This window comes from Sus scrofa, chromosome 18, assembly GCF_054392235.1.
Source record: "Sus scrofa isolate SSC_HxYL_T2T_F1_AM1 chromosome 18, Sscrofa_HxYL_maternal_Yorkshire_Landrace_v2.0, whole genome shotgun sequence".
NCBI classification, from domain to species: Eukaryota; Metazoa; Chordata; class Mammalia; order Artiodactyla; family Suidae; genus Sus; species Sus scrofa.
The window spans coordinates 57,658,142-57,677,171 of NC_139400.1; the positions used below are offsets into that span (position 1 = coordinate 57,658,142).

A 19,030-nucleotide genomic window follows, 5' to 3' on the forward strand; every position below is an offset into this window, starting at 1 on the left:
CTCGCGCGCCCCCGGCTACATCCACGGGGTGCCGGCGTCGGCCCGGTCGGAGTGCACGCGCCGGAGCCCGCAGAGAGTCTCCCGGCGGCGGCTAGCGGGAGAGTAGCCGCCAGACGGCTCTGCCCTCGGAGGAGACGGTCCGGTCACTCCTGCACAGGCCAGTAAGGTTTTTAAAGGAAGCCAAGTCTGCGCGCGGTGAGGCGTGTTCTGGAGGGAGGCGGCTGTACGGGGACCCTTTGCTCTGTCTTGGGCGGGGTGCCTCCAGGGTCTTCAGGGTCCCTCCAGTCCCCGCGCAGCTTGGGGCCGTGCGCCCTCCCCACGTGTGACAGCAAGGACGGCCAAAGGATGAGAAGGCAGACCGGCCCCGGCGCCTCCCCTCTCACTCCGGTGTGGTGCTTTCATGCCTGCATCCTCCAGCTCTGGCAGTGCCCCACTGCCCCACGATTGGCTGGGCAGTTGAAGCCCACCCCTCCACTGGTGAGTTCGCCATGCCCTTCACCTCTGCTGAGCTGCCCATCCACCCCCGCTACCTCGCACTCCCCATATTTTTTTCACAACATGGCTCAGATCCCACTTCATTTGTGCAGTTATTCACCAAGAATTTATTGAACTTGTTGCACCAGATCCTGAGCTGGAGGGCCAGTACGTAGCGGGGGTGAGAAAACGCCGCCTGGTGTCTAAAGAGAGAGGGAATCACCTACACCAGTAGGTGCCAAGTGCCCAGTGCTGAGACCAGGGGTAGAGGATAATAACGGAGCATAAAGGACATGACCCTACCCTTGAACTGGAGGTGAAGGGAGGGGGTCAGGGAAGTAGATGTCACCCAAGGCAAGTCCCAAATGAAGCCACCATCTTCCCCCGAAACCCCACAACCCATCTCAGACTTTGAAGCTCGGGTTTTTTATTTCTCAGTGCAGAAGGAATTCAGTGAGAGGCAACGTGCTAGGTAAGATGTAGATTTATTGAGAGACACTCATTCTGTGGGCAGAATGCCATCTGTCTCAAAAGGTGAAAGTGGCCTGAAATACGGGCTGGTTAGTGTTTACCGGCTGAGTAATTTCAAAGACTAACCAGTGAGAGGATTATTCCAGCTCCACCTGTTTTGGGGAAGGGGAGGGGATTTCCAGGAGCTGGGCCACTGCCCACTTTTTGGCCTTTTATGGTCAGCCTCAGAACTGCCACAGCGCCTGTGAGTATGTCATTTAGAAGCTAATGAATTACACTGAGCATATAATGAGGCGGAAGTTGACGCTTCTGCCATTTTGGGCTTTATCAGTTCTAACGCAAGTTTTTTTTATCGTATCCAGTTTTTCTCAATGGATGTGTCCTTCTTTGAGGGTTGTGCCCTGCCCCCATTCCTCATGTCTCACAAACACTTTTCAGACTTCAACACATGAACTCATCTGATGGCTATAAAACCTGTACCACCAGACCCCACCCGTTGGAACCAGAACTTGCAAGTAAAGCAAAAAAGATGTCCTTGGCCTGCGTTGTCATAGTTACGCACCTTCAGACGAGACCACCAAGGGTCTTTGGATTCTAGTAACTTTGAGTTGCTATTTAATTTTTTTTTTTTTTTTTTTTTTTTGTCTTTTTGCCTTTTCTAGGGCCGCTCCTGCAGCATATGGAGGTTCCCAGGCTAAGGGTCTAATGGGAGCTGTAGCCACCGGCCTACACCACAGCCACAGCAACTCGAGATCCGAGGCATGTCTGCGATCCTTAAACCACTGAGCGAGGCCAGGGATCGAACGCACAACCTCATGGTTCCTAGTCGGATTTGTTAACCACTACGCCACGACGGGAACTCCTGACTTGCTATTTAAAATAAGGGCTTTTTTTTTCTTTTTATGGTCTCAAGTGCAGCATATGGACGTTCCCAGGCTAGGGGTCAAATCAGAGCTGCAGCTGCCAGCCTACACCAGAGCCACGGCAACGCCAGATCCAAGTCACATCCGTGACCTACACGACAGCTCACGGCAACGCCAGATCCTTAACCCACTGAGAAAGGCCAGGGATGGAACCCACATCCTCATGGATACTAGTCAGGTTCATAACCCACTGAGTCATAACGGGAACTCCCCAAATAAGGGCATTTTGTTACTCTTTTTTGGGCAGTTTGTTGAGATTGGGTTTTGTTTGTTTGTTTTTTGTTTTTTAGTTTGTTTGTTGTTTTTCTTTCTCTCCCCCCCTCCCCCCCCGCAGTACATGGGAGTTCCCGGGCCAGGGATCAAATCCGAGCCTCAGGTGCAGCCCGTGAAACAGCTGTGGCAGTGCTGGATCCCCACCCACTGTACCAGGCCAGGGATGGAACCCTTGCCACCACAGAGACAACACCCAGATCACGAACCCACTGCGCCACAGTGGGAACTCCTATTACTCTTTTAAGGGCAGAAGTTAACTTGTAGAAAACTAAGCATGATCTTTGTTATTAATAAGATGCAGGGGTTTTTTTTTCCAATGGTGATGTAAATGATCTTATCCTGTAAAAATGCAGATGACCTCTGCCAGGCCCCGCACCTTAACCAGTTCTCTGTCTGATTTATCAGTCTTATCCCAAGCGTTTCCTTTTCTCCTTTTTCACAGGGTGTATATACAGTCAGTTGGTCTGCATTCTCCTTTGAAGCAACTTTGTCATTCTGCTGGTTCCCTTACTCCTGGGTTGTTGACCTGAAACAAATAAGACTCCCAGTTATTTCTCTAGCAAAGATGGGTTTATTCAGGATCAGCCAAGAACTGCAATTTGAGGCATACTACCACAGCAAGCCATGGGCCAGGCCCAGCAGGCAAAGCAGTGCACTCTTATAAAGGGGAAAAATAAATCCGTGAAACCAAGCGGGACCCTACAGGGCTTTCCTGGGTACAAACCCCTTCTGGGTCCCCCGTTTCTTTTCCTTTTTTTAAAAAAATGTGTATTATAGTTGACTTACAGTGTTCTGTCAATTTCTGCTGTACAGCAAAGCGACCCAGTTATGTATTTATACACATTCTTTTTTCACATTATCCTCCATCATGTTCCATCACAAGTGATTATAGTTCCCTGTGCTATGCAGCAGGATCTCATTGCGTATCCACTCCAAATGCAATGGTTTGCATCCACTAACCCCAAGCTCTCAGTCCATCCCACTCCCTTCCCCTCCCCCTTGGCAACCACAAGTCTGTTCTCCAGGTCCATGAGTTTGTTTCTTTTCTGTAGATAGGGTCATTTGTGCCATATATTAGATTCCAGATAGAAGTGATATTATATGGTATTTGTCTTTCTCTTTCTGACTTCCTTCACTTAGTATGAGAGTCTCTAGTTCCATCCATGTTGCTGCGAATGCATTATTTTGTTCATTTTTATGGCTGAGTAGTATTCCATTATGTATATGTACCACATCTTCCTAATTCATTCATCTACCTTTGGACATTGAGTTTGTTTCCATGTCTTGGCTATTGTGCATAGCGCTGCAATGAGCATAGGGGTGCATGTATCTTTTTCAGTGAAAGTGTTGTCCACATATACGCCCAGGAGTGGGATTGCTGGATATGGTCCCATTTCCTTTTATAGGAAAAAGGCTTCAGCCTGGGAGTTCCCGTTGTGGCTCAGTGGGTTACAAACCTGACTGGTATCCATGAGGATTTGGGTTCGATCCCTGGCCTCGATCAGTGGGTTAAAGATCCGGCATTGCTATGAGCGGTGGTACAGATCGCAGACTCAGCTCCGATCCTACATTGCTGTGCCTGTGACGTAGGCCAGCAGCTGTAGCTTGGATTCAACCCCTAGCCTGGGAACTTCCATATGCCACAGCTGTGGCCCTAAAAAGCAAAAAAAAAAAAAAAAAAAAGAAAAAGAAAAGAAAGAAAAAAGAAACAATAGTGCAGCAATTAAAGCAGGGTCGGGTTCCTCCTCAAGGAATGTACATAACACTATCTTTGAGCTCTTCAGCAAGAACTAAAGCCCTACCCAGGTAGAGGATGCCAGTAACTTAAGGCTGAGCACAAGGTTCCTGGAAGACGACCCTGTTCCCTCACCGGCAGCCAATCAGAAGAAAGTCACACACCCTGAAGTCCTCACCTCAAATTTTGCCTGCAAAAACATCTCCTGGAAAATCGTCAGGGATTTCAGGTTTTTTTTAACAGGAGCTGTCCCTTATCCTTGCATGGCCCTGTAGTAAACCTTTCTCGGCTCCAAACTCCGCTATTTGGGTTTGTTTGGCCACACTGCGGTCAGGCACACACGTTGAGTAACACTGGGACAACTAAAATAAACAGAGAGCCCATGGTGTTTTTCTGCCCAAGTCCTTGCCAAGAAAGCAATCTTCCTTCTTCCTTTTAGGGTCTGAGAGCACCCCTTCTGGTCTCCTGACTCTATCTAACTGAGGTTTCTGTTGATTAATTTTATACATTTACCCCTTTTGATCAAGACCTTTCTGTGAAAGCCTTGCTAATCATGAGCTTTGTTAGTTTCAGTGGCTTTTTTTTTTTTTTTTTTTTTGGCTGTCCTGTGGCCTATGGCATTCCCGGGCCAGGGATCAGATCTGAGCTGCAGTTGCAGCCTATGCCATGGCTACACCAACATCAGATCCTTAGCCCACTGTGCCCGGACGGGGATCAAACCTGTGTCCTAGCACTCCCAAGATGCCGCCGATCCTGTTGCGCCACCTCAGGAACAGTTTCAGTGGCTTTTTATCTTTCACTATCAGGAAGATTCTTTCCTGGGCTTAGTGTTCCACATCAGAGGGGAAGTGCAGGGATCGGAAACCTATCAAGGTCACATTCAAGAAACAGGGAGCTCATCTGAAGTGTTAAGTCATTGTCACAGTTTTGGTGAACAACTGCCAACAGGCTCAGTCTAGATATCTTGGGGAAGCTGTCTCATCGGATGTCTCATCAGCTTCAGTTCTAGTAAATCTTTATTTTCAGGCCACCAGGTGATGCGCAGTTCTGGTCATGGTTTAGGTGTGACACGCCTTCTTTAGGTGCGTCATGTGAATTCACAGGTCTTTTCCTTGGAGTTTGGTGGCACGACAGTTGGTTGGCAGTACTTGATAGGGGCCTTTCCCGTGAGGCTGAAGACAGTCCTTCTGGCGGCATCTTTTCCAACAGACAAAAGCTCCAGGCTGCAAGGTGTGATGCTTTAGGTCTTTGTCTCCCGAGAGGGCACTGTGAAAGGGTTGCTATATCAAAGCGTGGTGTTGTTGAAGTTCCTGTCATGGCTCAGTGGTTAAAGAATCCAACTGGGAACCATGAGGTTGCGGGTTCGATCCGTGGCCTTGCTCAGTGGGTTAAGGATCTGGCATTGCTGTGAGCTGGGTTGTAGGTTGCAGACATGGCTCGGATCCCATGTTGCTATGGCTATGGTGTAGGCCAGCGACTATAGCTCTGATTCGACCCCTCGCCTGGGAACCTCCATATGCTGCAGGAAGCGGCCCAAGAAAAGACAAAAAGACAGAAAGAAAAAAAAAAAAACATAGTGGTGTTGTTTTTAATGGAAGCAATTAGGCCTTTGCAATGTTGGACTATCTCATCTTTTATCAGCTGTAAATAAAGAGGCAAGAGCCAAGTGCATCAGGCGTCCTAGGACTCTCTCAAAGAGTGAGACTTTAATGAGTTCCTGAAGAGGTGGATCTAAGATCTAGAAGGACCAACAGCCATGCTTGAGACCAAGCCATTGGGAAGGCCTCTAAAACCTTGCCAGTTGAGTCTTATTTTTTATATTTATTTATTTACTTATTTTGCTTTTTTTTTTAGGGCCGCACCCGCAGCGTATGGGGGTTCCCAGGCTCGGGGTGGAATCGGAGCTGCAGCTGCCGGCCTCCACCAGAGGGTGTGCATTTCTCAAAGGGCCTGAGCAGAAGGGAGTAGGTTCGGTGACAGGAACCTCTTGAGATTCATTAGCCATCCCACTATCTGAGCTGTGTCAGGCCTTTGGGGCAGGGGCTGCTTTATAGCAGTGGAGGGAGCACTGAGAGTGTGGCTCTGGTGTCGGTTAGGATTGGAAGGGACTCGCCCCCCATCGCCAGATGTTTCTCCACATCACTTAAGGGGGGGGATTGGGAAGAGCCCCTGTAGGTCCTCAGAGCCCCACGGTTGAGAATTAGGAGGACATTGGAAGGGCTGGTTGGAGGGCTGGTTGGAGGGCTGGTTAGAGGGCTGGTTAGAGGGCTGGTTGGAGGGCTGGTTGGAGGGCTGGTTGAAGGGCTGCTTAGAGGGACTGATTAGAGGGACTGATTAGAGGGGCTGGTTGGAGGGCTGGTTGGAGGGCTGCTTAGAGGGCTGAAGGTGCCCAAAGAGCTTGAATTTGTACCAATTTCTTTCTTTTTTGTCTTTTTTAGGGCTGCACTTGTGGCATATGGAGGTTCCCAGGCTAGGGGTTCAATCAGAGCTGTAGCCGCCAGCCTACACCACAGCCACAGCAATGCTAGATCTGAGCCACGTCTACGACCTACACCACAGCTCAGAGCAATGCCAAATCCTTAATCCACTGAGCAGGGCCATGGATCCAAACCTGAGTCCTCATGGATGCTAGACAGGCTCCTTAACCGCTGAGCCACAACAGGAACTCCTGTAACAATTTCTTTTCCAATGTCCTGGCTCTTTGCACTAAAAGCAGAAACAAGGGGGGTTTTGGTTTTGTTGAGGGGCCTTCATTTGCGGGAGTTTAAGATGAGGAATTTTAGCAGTCTTCCTTTGAGGATACTCAGTCTAGAGTGTGAGAGAGCTAGTTGGCCAGATTAACTAAATCTGCAATGGGAGTTCCTGTCATGGCTGAGCAGAAACGAATCTGACTAGTATCCATGAGGACGCAGGTTCGATCCCTAGTCTCGCTCAGTGGGTTAAGGATCTGGCATTGCTGGGAGCTGTGGTGTAGGTCGCAGATGCGGCTTGGAACTGGCATTGCTGTGGCTGTGGTGTAGGCCAGCGACTGCAGCTCCAATTTGACCCCTAGCCTGGGAACGTCCGTATGCCATGGGTGTGGCCCTAAAAAGACAAAAAATAAATTAAATAAATAAATAAATCCAAGTGGACAGGGTTTCCCATTCCATCCTGGTCCTTTTTACTGGAAGAGAAAGATTCTGATTTGGCCCTTTAATAAACATACGATTAAAAGCTACTTGGATGGGAGTTCCCGCTGTGGTGCAACAGGATCAGTGCTGTCGCTGCAGTGCCAGGACGCACGTTAGATCCCCAGCCGGGCACAGTGGCTTAAAGGATCTGGTGTTGCTGCAGCTTCGGCATAGGTCGCAACTGCAGGTCAGATCTGATCCCTGGCCTGGGAGCTCCATTTGCCATCGGGCAGCCAAGAAAGAAAGACAGGAAGGAAGGAAGGGAAAGAAAGATGCTGGGAACCATATCTAGTCACATATGATGGAGCATAACAATGTGAGAAAAAAGAATGTACATATGTATGTTTGACCGGGTCACCTTGCTGTACAGTAGAAAATTGACCAAACACTGTAAAGCAGCTATAATGGGGGAAAAAAATCATTAAAATAAAAAAATTAAAAATAAAATAAAATTAGATAGAACTCATAAAAGAAGGAAGAAAGAGAGAGAGAGAAAAGAGGGAAGGAAGGAAAAAGAAAAAACTCCTTGGATGGAATCAACTTCTGAAATACAACCAGACATTTTTTTAAAAAACCAACCTGAAATCGAGTATACTCTTCACGAACAGCTTCACCAGATTTTTGTGCACAAGACTGGATTTTGTTCCAATCAACAGGCTGTGGAAAGGCTCTAGGAATGGCTCAGTGCAGCCTCTCTCGATTGCCTGAAGCCGATCGTGGAGTTGGCCTTTTCTAACCAATAGGCTTGGTCTTGCAGGTGTGGTCCTAGAGGATCGCAGCGTTTTCCTCCTGAGCAGTCTGCATCCAGGGCTGAGCCTGGCCCTCCCCGACAAGCCTGTGAACCGGCTGATGAGTCAGAGAAAACAGGCTGGTAAGTTCGAATGACTATATTCCATTTCTCAGCAAATCTTTGTTCACTCTGGGACATTGGACTGTGGCTCAGAATTCAGCGTTAGTCCAGAGAGTGAAAGAAGGTGGGGTGTGAGCCTCTGGATCCACAGAAGGCTGAATACAAAAGGGACAGGCTCTCACAGATGCAGGGGAGAAGAGAGTTTCAGAGCAAAGTGGAAGTTTGATGAGAGAGTTTGTTCAGGAAACGGAGGTTGAAGAGACGGTGTAGGTGGCGTAGCGGGAAGGAGGAAGACACACTGGAAGCTCAGTCTGACCTCGAGGAGCTGAGAGAGACACGGATCCCAAGACAGAGACTGAGGGAGAGGAGTCTGAAGCTCAGCAGCCCTTTCATCTGTCTTCGTTTGTTTGCCCCAGTTCATCCTTTTTTTTTTTTTTTTGGCCTGTGTTTTTTTTTTTTTTTTTTTTTAGGGCTGCACCCAAGGCATATGGAAGTTCCTAGGCTAGGGAGCTGGGAACCTCCATATGCCTTGAATAGGAGCTGCTGGCCTGCACTGCAGCCGCAGCAACACAGGATCCAAGCTGCATCTGCGACTTACACCACAGCTCATGGCAACGCCAGATCCTTCACCCACTGAGTGAGGCCAGGGATCTACCCTGTGTCCTCATGGGCAAAAAAAAAAAAAAAAAAGAAGTCTTAGCATCTCAGCATGAACTCTCGGTTCCAAATATCACCTAAATCACGTGCAGGAGCCGTGAGGTATGAGTCATCCTGAGGCGAAGCTCCTCCTCAGCCGTGACCTGTGAAAGCAGACAAGTTCTCTGCTTCCGAAACACAACAGTGGGACAGGCATGGTGTAGACATTGCCTTTCCAAAGGGAGGAAGTAGGAAAAAAGGAGCCAGTGATGGGTGGTCCTAAGCAAATCCTACCAGCTTTTGAGACTTGAGAATGCCCTTGGCTCGATGTTCTGTCCTCTGGACTCCCTGGGGTGGCAGCTCTGCCTTCTGGGCCCACTGTTTGTGGGGGTGGGGGGTGGGGTGCCCAGGCCTAGGTGGTGGCAGCCTACCTCTAAGAAGAGGCCCTGGCCTCTGGAACTGAGGAGGAGACAGATTGTTGGGTTTCAAGGCGTCTTCAAGGAGGATGACCTCAAAGCCTCTGGCCAAGACAAGAATCGCCAGACCCTTGTCCTTGCCCCATCCGGCTCATTGCAAGGCCGCCTCCCCCACCTCGAGCATCCTGGCCTCCTCCTTCCTGCCCCTACTAGGAGAGGCATGTGGCCCACGCCTCACCCCACGCCTCACCCCACTCCTATAGGGCATTACAAGCCCCAACCAACCAGCCAGTGTATCCTAAGAGCCCTCTTTCCCCGACCAATCCGCAGATAGCAGGTGTATGGCGAGACCTCCCCCCTCCCTGGGCTATAAAAACAGACACGACCACGTGCCCAGGCGTCCCCTCTCCCTGATGATGGTCAGCAAGTCATCCTGCTGCGCCAGCAGCATTTCTATTCTCAAGAAACTCTTCTCTCTTTTCACCCCGATACGAGTCTGGAAATTCCTCTTCCAGCCCGTGTGTGCAGACCACGACCCAGCTCGTTCCCCCCTGTTCTTTTTTTTCTTTTTTAAATGATTTTTATTATTTCCATTAGAGCTGATTTACAGTGTTCTGTCAATTCTGTACAGGAGTTCCCATGGTGGCTCAGTGGTAAAGAATCCGATTGGCATCCATGAGGACTCAGGTTCGATCCCTGGCCTTGATCAGTGGGCGAAGGATCTGGCTTTGCCTTGAGCTGTGGTGTAGGTCGAGGATGCGGCTCAGATCCCACCTTGCTGTGGCTGCGGTGTAGGCTGGCAGCTACAGCTCCGATTAGACCCCTAGCCTGGGAACTTCCATATGCCCCAGGGCAGCCCTAAAAAGAAAAAAAAAATTGTTTTCCTACTGTGCAGCAACACACATATATATACACATGCTTTTTCTCACATTATCCTCCGTCACGCTCCATCATAAGTGACTAGATATAGTTCCCAGTGCTAAACAGCAGGATCTCATTGCTTATCCATTCCAGTAGTTTGTGTCTATTAACCCCAGACTCCCAGTCCATCCCACTCCCTCCCCCTTGGCAACCACAAGTCTGTTCTCCAAGTCCATCAGTTTCTTTTCTGTGGCAAGGCTCATTTGTGCCGTATATTAGATTCCAGATATAAGCATTTCCCCCTTTTCTTGAAGCCTGGTCACAGCCACATAGTTCTGTGTCCAATCCTGAAGAATTCCCAACAGCCTGTCTTCATCGTATCCCGTTTCTGCCCTCTTTGTTCAAGATGGCAGTGGTCCTGCCAGGCAACCCCATTTCTGTCCAGTGGTCCTGCCAGGCAACCCCATTTCTGTCCCTGGCTTCTGCTGAGACGGCTGCCTGGACCATGAGTCACAACCACAGTCTGTTTTTGGAGTGACTGGCCGACCACTAGAGTTCTCGCCAGAGCACGCTTTTTTCTTTCTTTCTTTTCTTTCTTTCTTTCTTTCTTTCTTTCTTTCTTTCTTTCTTTCTTTCTTTCTTTCTTTCTTTCTTTTTCTTTCTTTCTTTCTTTTTCCCTTCCTTCCTTCCTTCCTTCCTTCCTTCCTTCCTTCCTTCTTTCCTTCCTTCCTTCCTTCCTTCTTTCCTTCCTTCCTTCCTTCCCTCCTTCCTTTCTTTCTTTCCCTCTCTCTCTCTTTCTCTCTCTTTCTTTCTCTCTCAGTCTCTTTTTTTTAGGGCCATCCCCATGGCATATGGAAGCTCCCAGGCCAGGGGTTGAACCAGAGCTACAGCTACTGGTCTACACCATAGCCATAGCAATGTGGGATCTGAGCCGGGTCTGTGACCTATACCGCAGCCTGCAGCCAAACCGGATCCTCAATCCACTGAGCAAAGCCAGGGATGGAGCCTGCATCCTCATGGACACCAGTGGGGTTCCTTTCTGCTGAGTCACAACGGGAACTCCCAGAGCACGATTTTTCAATTTTGGCACCATGGACGGTCTGAGAATTTTACATGTTCAGGTTACAGATTCTTTTTGCTTAACAAGTCATTTTTCAATTCCTCTCTCTCCTCTCTCATCTTACTCTAAGCAGTAAGGAGAAATCAGTCTGCACCATCAATACTTTGTTCAGAAATCTCTTCAGCTGTGTTTTCAAGTCTGGCCCTCAGATTTCTACCCTCCACCGACATGAGAACACAGGTCAGCCGTGTGTGTCTTCACCACTTTCCAACGAGAGCCCCCCCCCATCCAATTACATTTTCTCCTTTCTATCTGAGACCTTTTTTTAAAAAAAAATTTTTGTGTTTTTGGTCTTTTTTTTTTTTTTTTTTTTGCTATTTCTTGGGCCGCTCCGGCAGCATATGGAGGTGCCCAGGCTAGGGGTCGAATCAGAGCCGCAGCCACTGGCCTACGCCAGAGCCACAGCAATGCGGGATCCGAGCCGTGTCTGCAACCTACACCACAGCTCACGGCAACGCCGGATCGTTAACCCACTGAGCAAGGGCAGGGGTCGAACCTGCAACCTCATGGTTCCTAGTCGGATTCGTTAACCACTGCGCCACGACGGGAACTCCTGAGACCTTTTTCTTTCTCTTTTCTTTTTGGCTGCGCCAGCAGCATGCAGAAGCTCCTGGGCCATGGATCAAACCTGTACCACAGCAGTGACCCCAGCCACTGCAGTTTACAATGCTGGATCCCGGAGTTCCCTTCGTGGCGCAGGGGAAACAAATCCGATTAGGAACCAGGAGGTTGCGGGTTTGATCCCTGGCCTCGCTCAGTGGGTTAAGGATCCAGCATTGCCGTGAGCTGTGGTGTAGGTCGCAGACACAGCTAGGCGTTGCTGTGGCTGTGGTGTAGGCTGGCAGCTGTGGCTCTGATTGGACCCCTAGCCTGGGAACTTTCATAGGCTGTGGTGCAGCCTTAAAAAGACGGAAGAAAAAAAAAAAAAAGCTGGCTCCTTAACTGCTAGGCCACCAAGGAAATCCCAGAACTCCCTTTAATGTCATTTCTGCCAGGACAGCCTTCAAGAGTGTTAGAGTTTTTCTGACATGTACCTTAAAAGGCTTCCAGCCTCTTTGAATTACCCACCTCCAAAGCCACTTCCACATCGTTAGGTGTTTGGTGCAGCAGCTCCCCACTTCTCGGTAGAAGTGTGTTTCAGGATCCCAGGGCTGCCGTAGACTAGGAGGCTCAAACAACAGAAATGTATTTCCTCGAAGTTCTAGCGACTAGAAGTCAGTGCAAGACGAGGTGCTGCTGGCGGGTTGATTTCCCCTGAAGCTTTTCTCCTCAGTCCCTGCCTTGTTGCGTGTTCTGTCCATTTTCTCCAGCATCACTTACTGAAAGGCAGCCTTGCCTTTTCTCCATTGTCAGTTTTCTTCATCAGCATTTTAGAGTTTCGAGAGTACAGGTTTTTTGCCTCTTTAGGTAGGTGTATTCCTAGGTATTTTATTCTCTTTGATGCAATGGTAAATGGGATTGCTTCCTTTTTTAAATTTTTGTTTTTTTCCTTTTTAGGGCCACATCTGAGGTATTATGGAAGTTCCCAGGCTAGGGGTTGAATTGGAGCTGCAGCTGCCGGTCTACACCACAGCCACAGCAACACGGGATCCACATCGCATCTGAGACTTGTGCTGCAGCTTATGGCAACACCGGGTCCTTAACCCACTGAGCAAGGCCAGGGATTGAATCCGTATCCTCAGGGTGACATTGGGTCCTTAACCCACCAAGCCACCAGGGAACTCCCTTTTTAATTTTCTCCTTTTTTCCCTTGTGTTATTTCAAAATTCCTATCATCCGAGTCCATGCGCTTCTCTCCACCTGCTCTACTCTGCTACAGATGCTCTGTGCATCCTTTATTTCACTCAGTGAATTCTTTAACTAGAGACTATCTTGATTTTTTTAATGGTTTCTATCTACTTGGTAAAGCGCTTCCTAATATCACTGAGCCATCTTCCTGAGTTTTCGGACAGCACCTTGCGTATCTTGAAAAGAGCCATTTTGAATTCTCCATTGGCCAGACTGCAATAGTCTCTGGTTTTGAGCTTGATGGTAGAGTTTTTGGTGTTTTTTGGTGATGATGTATTTCCTTGATTTTTCACATACCTTGCAGTCTCGCTTTGCTGCTGTCCCATTTGAAGTAGGAGGCATCTCCTTACATCTTTACTGATTGCCTTCTTATGGAGTATTATTTGTTGATGTAGCTTTATCTGGGCTTTCCTAGATTTTTGCCTGGGTGTCCTTCTCCGCTCTTCTTGCTCCCCCTTGTGGCAGAAGTATTAAGCTTTAATGTCTTATTCCTACAGCTCCTCAAGCTGGCTGCTGGGAATCTCTTGTTTCCAAGAAGGTGGTGCCATAGCTCCAGCTTATGGCTCGCCCTTTGCCCACAGACCCTGGTCCATTCTCTGGGAGCCCTGTGATTACTGGACCTGCTCTAGCCGTTGCACCTGGGAGCACTCACAAGAATCTAGACCCAGAGTGGGTGCAGGTTGGAGTTGAGTGCTGGTGTTGGGGTACCTTCAGATCATGTGGGAAATGCTCGGTTGGGATATTCCCAAAGGCTTGTGGGGCCGACCCCTGCTAAAATCCTGAAACAGTCAGCAGAGTTCATGTCCCTTTAATCCTGGGAATTTTTTTGTGTTTTTTTTTTTTTTTAGGACTGCACCCATGGCATATGGACATTTCCAGGCTAAGGATCAAATTGGAGCTGCATCTGCCAGCCTACACCACAGCTCAGGGCAATGCCAGATCCTTAACCCACGGAGCAAGGCCAGGGATCAAACCTGTGTCCTCATGGATACTAGCCAGGTTCATTACTGCTGAGCCATGTTGGGAACTCCAGAAAATGCTTTTTGAATGAATAGGAATAAGCTTGGAGCCAAGGCTCAGAGGCTGGGTCTTCTCAGTCCCAGTGCTCCTCTGAGGTCTTCTGCTTTCTTAACATCCCCCGGACAGACTCGTCCTCACGCAACCCAAAGCCACCACCGCTACCAGGGCTCTTGGCTTCCACGCCTGCCTCTCCAGCTGCAAGTGGCTTCAAACTCTCCAGCGACTCCCATTCCTCAGGGCACAAGGCCCAGCCCCTCCATGACGCTGTACCACGCACCTGTTCATTGTCCTGTGGGGACTGGTCCTTTGGCGGCTCCTCTGCCTGGGACGCTGTCTCCCATCCTAGCTGAGTCCTTTGCATTCTGCTGTTTCTAAATGTCACATCCAAGGGGCTGTCTCTAGCCCCCCATCCCCTGCCTTCCAGCAAAACCAGTGCCCTCTCACCTCCATCTCTCCCCACCCGTTATTTAACTCCTTCCTAGTAGTCAGGATGCACTAGAAGAGCTGGTTGTTCCTATTTTCTGTCGACGTAAATCAAAAAGGAAAACGAGGGGAGTTCCCATCGTGGCGCAGTGGTTAACGAATCCGACTGGGAACCATGAGGTTGCGGGTTCGGTCCCTGCCCTTGCTCAGTGGGTTAAGGATCCGGCGTTGCCGTGAGCTGTGGTGTAGGTTGCAGACACGGCTTGGATCCTGCGTTGCTGTGGCTCTGGCGTAGGCCGGTGGCTACAGCTCCGATTCAACCCCTAGCCTGGGAACCTCCATATGCCGAGGCTGCGGCCCAAAGAAATAGCAAAAAAAGACAAAAAAAAAAAAAAAAAGGAAAATGAGGGAAGCTCCAAAAGACGAGGAGCAGGGGTAGCAGAGGGCCTGCGATTCGGGAAAAATCTGCAGCAAGTACAGGGGAGTCTGCTGACAGTTTGGAACAGGTTGTATTTCTGAGCAGGGATGTAAAGAGAGTGAAAGTTTGCTTTGAGTCAGTTGAATTTTTTTTTTTTTTTTTGTCTTTTCTAGGGCCTGGCCGTGGTCAAGAGGACAAAAAGCAGACAATACGTAGAGCTGTGGTTTGAATCAGGACAGCGCCGGAGCGGCACGACCTGCCCGTGGCACTGCTCAGAGGGCGGCCTCCACCTCCAGGCTGGGGTGCAGAGCCTCCGTCTCCGGACCCGGAGCTGGAAGCCTCTGCACTGGGCGGGCAGCGGTGCTGGAAGGAGCGTCAGGACTTCTCTCACCTCGGTGAGAAGTGGCCTCCTACCCACTCTTCTATTTTCAGAAATGTGACATCGGGGTGGGAGGAAGTGGGGGGCTGTGGATGGGGCCCCCCGGGAGGGTGCAGCTGCAACTTGGCATCTCGACCCTGCTTGGTTTCTTCACAGCCCAGGCCCCAGTGGCCCTTGTCCCCAACACCTGAAGGCAGAGTTCCTGGGCCTGCACCCGTCTACACCGTCGCCTAGTCCCAACCTCAGCCTACCTCCGGGTGCTCCTGGTAAGCTGGGCACAGACCTAACAACCAGCACCTCTGATCCTGGGGCCCCTTGGGGACATGAATCCTGAATTTCATCTTTCTTTTTGGCGGTGCCCATGGCACGTGGAAGTTCCTGTGCCAGGGATCGAACCTGCACCACAGCAGGTTGAGCCACCAGGGAACTCCTTGTTTTTCTTTTTAAAGGTAGTTCTAGCTGGACGGAATGAGCCGGGCTAGGTGGAGTGTGGCAGGCGTAGATGAGAATTCAGCAAAGGGACACGGGAGGAGAAAGCCCTCTGCTCCTCTCTCTGGTCCAGGCAGCCAGGCCCGCGGTGCTGCCCAGCTCAGCCCTTGCCCCCCACTGCTGCCACCTCCCACAGGGCCGGACCTCCCTCAGGGCCACGGCTCTCGCCCTGGCTCTGCCCTCAGCAACATTTCCTCCTCCTCTGTCCCTTGAGGGGACTAGTGCAGGGGATGGCTCGGCCGATTCCAGCCCGGCTGTCAGCCCCAGGCTCCCACAGGGCTCCTCCTGTGAGCCAGCGGGACAGAGGAACCCGAGGGAAGTCCCAGCGGTATTCAGACCCCATTCCTGGGCGGGCAGAGCAGAGCCTCTGGGGATCCTCCTGGCAGCTCACACATGCACACGCATGCAACACATACACGTACCCACGGTTCTACACGCACTCACCGTGCACGCGCACGTGCGTGGGCAAACACACACGCACGTTCCCATCCCCGGCTCCCTCTGACACCAGGCTACTGTCCTTACCCAAAAGCAGGCTTGGCGCCGGCTGTGCTGAGGGACCAGGAGGAAGTGGCTGGGGTTTTTCTGCCCCTTGCCCGACAGCGTCAGGGCCCCTGGGAGCAGGGATGGGCTGACGGGGCTGGAACGCCAGCCTCTGGGGGAGTCCTGCCCTGGAGAGCCCCTCTGTTCCTTCGGGCCTCCGCCTCTCGGGCTTGAGGTCTGCCCTCCATGCCCAGCCCTGCTCGGAAGCCCCACCCAGCCCGGGCTCCGGACCTGTGGCGACTGGTGGTGGGTGAGGCTATTTTAAGTCCAGCTCTTGGACTGCCTGACACTCGGCTCTGCTACTGGCCACCTGCCGCTGCCCATCAGACCTGGAATGCTAATTGGCAGTTGGCCTGGGTGGGGGCAGGGGACAGACTGTTATAAAGCTGGGGGTGCCCGGGAGGCACCTGTCCCTGTCTGGAGCCTGCCACCGTCCCCGCCACCACCGCCGCCATGGCCACCCACCGCCTCGTGATGGTTCGGCACGGCGAGAGCACCTGGAACCAGGAGAACCGCTTCTGCGGCTGGTTTGACGCGGAGCTGAGCGAGAAGGGGGCCGAGGAGGCCAAGAGGGGGGCCCATGCCATCAAGGACGCAAAGATGGAATTTGACATCTGCTACACGTCGGTGCTGAAGCGGGCCATACGCACCCTCTGGACCATCCTGGACGGCACGGACCAGATGTGGCTGCCCGTGGTGCGCACCTGGCGCCTCAACGAGCGGCACTACGGGGGGCTCACCGGCCTCAACAAGGCGGAGACGGCCGCCAAGCATGGGGAGGAGCAGGTGAAGATCTGGAGGCGCTCCTTCGACATCCCACCGCCCCCCATGGATGAGAAGCACCCCTACTACAGCTCCATCAGCAAGGTGGGCTGCTGGCGGGCGGGGGGAGGCCTGGGGATGGGGGCCTTCGGGACGGGAGCCCGGGCGGGGCCGGGGCAGCTGTCTGGGGAGTGAACGCAGTGTGGATGCCCCCAGGAGCGGCGGTACGCAGGCCTGAAGCCCGGGGAACTGCCCACGTGCGAGAGCCTCAAGGACACCATTGCCCGGGCCCTGCCCTTCTGGAACGATGAGATCGCGCCCCAGATCAAGGCAGGCAAGAGAGTGCTCATCGCAGCCCACGGGAACAGCCTGCGGGGCATCGTCAAGCATCTGGAAGGTGAGGCCCACCCTCACAGGCAGGCCGGGTGACACAGTCCCCTGAAACAGTCAGCCCCCTTTCAGCAAAGGCCCAGGTGCCTTGAGGCAGCTTTGCAGGCACCGGCACGGGGGGTGGGGCTCCAAACTGACTTCAACTGGGCGGGTCGAGAGGCCGTTTGAAAAACAGCTTTGTAAGCATGTTCATTGCTGTGTGTACTGGGACGCGGCGGAACATGAGTGTTCTGGAGCCGGTGGGTGAAAACGCCTGCCACTCCTGACCCAGGCCCAGCCATCTACACAGGGGCTGAGGGGTCCCCGGCTGGCCCTGTGTCCTAAACACCAGCCCCGGGCGAGAGGAGGGAAGGCCAGCAATGGCGTCTTGCCCAGAGGCCACCCAGGAAAAGGCAGGGCATCACTTTGCTGAGTGACCCTGGTCCAGTCACTCCCCCAGAAGCTGCTGGATATGGGACCCAGGCCAGGGCCCTGTCCCCCTGCTCACACCCACTCCAGGCAAAGACGAGTGGGAAGAAGGGCACAGGGGGTGGAAAACCCTAGAGACCCTCAGTTGGCCTTCCGTTCAAAAGGCAGCAACCCCTCCCAACAGGACAGGTTCCCCACTGAGGCCCCAGCCCGCCGTCCCCAGAATGCAGGGTCCCTGGACGCCTGGCAGCTGGCACTGAGCCTAGCAGACGACGGACCGTGTTGGGCCCTTCCCTCGGGGCTTCCTGCAGCCCCGACTAGAAAAGGGTCTCCTCCCACTGCCCAAAGCGCTCTCCAGCCCTCCTTGCAGCAAGGGGCTGGGGTGGCAGGAATACCAAAGGTCAAGCTGCTATTCCAGGCCAGGCCTGCGGGAGGCTGGCAGGGTTGGGTTTCCACAGGAAACTCTTCTTCCCACCTGGCAGGGCCTCCAGGGCCCCTCGGCCACAGGCGGCCCTTGGGCCTCTCCCACCCCCTTCCTCGGGAGCAGCCCTGCTCCTCTGCTTAGGCTATCGCGACATTAAAAAGAAACCGCATGGTTAACGTCCTTTCTGAACCCAAACCCGAACGTCCCCAGTCTGGCTAGAGCTCACGTTGGGCCAAGGGGGCCAATCACCCCCCCCGCCCCCATCAAGATAGCTCAGACGGAGCGAGGTCCTGGTTCCCCACAGCTATTTCTGTAGGCTGCTGTCTCAGTGCAGCCTTGACCTTCTCTAGGCGTGTCCGTGGCCTTGCTCTCAGGGCGGGAGGGCTGCTGCCTGGCTGACAGCTCTGTGGCCGGTAAAGGTCACAGAGCCTGCTGAAGGCGAGAGCAGGTGGCGGCGGGGCAGACAGGCTGGGAGGGGCTCAGACCCTGTCTCTCCCGTCCAGGGATGTCCGACCAGGCCATCATGGAGCTGAACCTGCCCACAGGGATCCCCATCGTGTACGAGCTGGACCAGGCGCTGAAGCCCACCAAGCCCATGCGCTTCCTGGGCGACGAGGAGACGGTGCGAAAGGCCATGGAGGCCGTGGCCGCCCAGGGCAAGGCCAAGTGAAGGGGGGGCTCTGGCAATAAAGGCACCTCACCCCATCGCCTCAAGTCCAGTGTGGCCCCGGGACGCCTGGCTGGGGGGCCGGCAGAGGCCCACTCCCCAGCACTCCCTCGGGGGTTGCTCCACAGGCCCGGAGCCTGGGAGCTTCACACCCGTGGCCTCAGGCCCCCACGCCGCACCCAGCCCACCCCCACTGGGGGTGGGGACCTTGGGGACCAGGCTCTCTGGATATCAGGTGGCTCCTGACAAGCCCGGAAAGTTGAAGAGCCACCTGGTCTGGTGACCTTGACCTAATCAGTGCCTGGGGTCATCTGGGCAGAGCCCAAGGCACCCAGCCCTCCTCAAAACGAGCACACGCTGTGGCCTTGGGACCGGTCGTCCTCTGCTGTC

General features: G+C 52.5%; 1 protein-coding gene and 1 long non-coding RNA gene across 4 annotated transcripts; one reads left to right on the plus strand and one right to left on the minus strand.

The window, feature by feature from the left end:
- Window positions 1-940: 940 nt before the first annotated feature.
- On the minus strand, window positions 941-16,204 carry LOC106506850 (uncharacterized). Of its 3 annotated transcripts, none has more exons than XR_014834179.1 (3): window positions 15,972-16,204; window positions 7,626-8,696; window positions 1,558-2,667 (listed from the first exon to the last, which is right to left on the minus strand). It is a non-coding gene; the product is annotated as an uncharacterized LOC106506850 (long non-coding RNA). The 3 variants fall into 3 exon arrangements; XR_014834178.1 differs by having other exon boundaries at window positions 2,403-2,667; window positions 7,626-8,221; XR_001302456.3 differs by lacking the exon at window positions 7,626-8,696 and having other exon boundaries at window positions 941-2,667.
- A 184-nt stretch (window positions 16,205-16,388) lies between these two features.
- PGAM2 (phosphoglycerate mutase 2) lies at window positions 16,389-18,643 on the plus strand. Its single transcript, NM_001134968.1, is given in 3 exon segments — window positions 16,389-16,856; window positions 16,968-17,148; window positions 18,477-18,643. Coding segments are annotated over 3 exon segments (762 nt in total). The 5' UTR covers window positions 16,389-16,442.
- The last annotated feature ends 387 nt before the right edge of the window (window positions 18,644-19,030 follow it).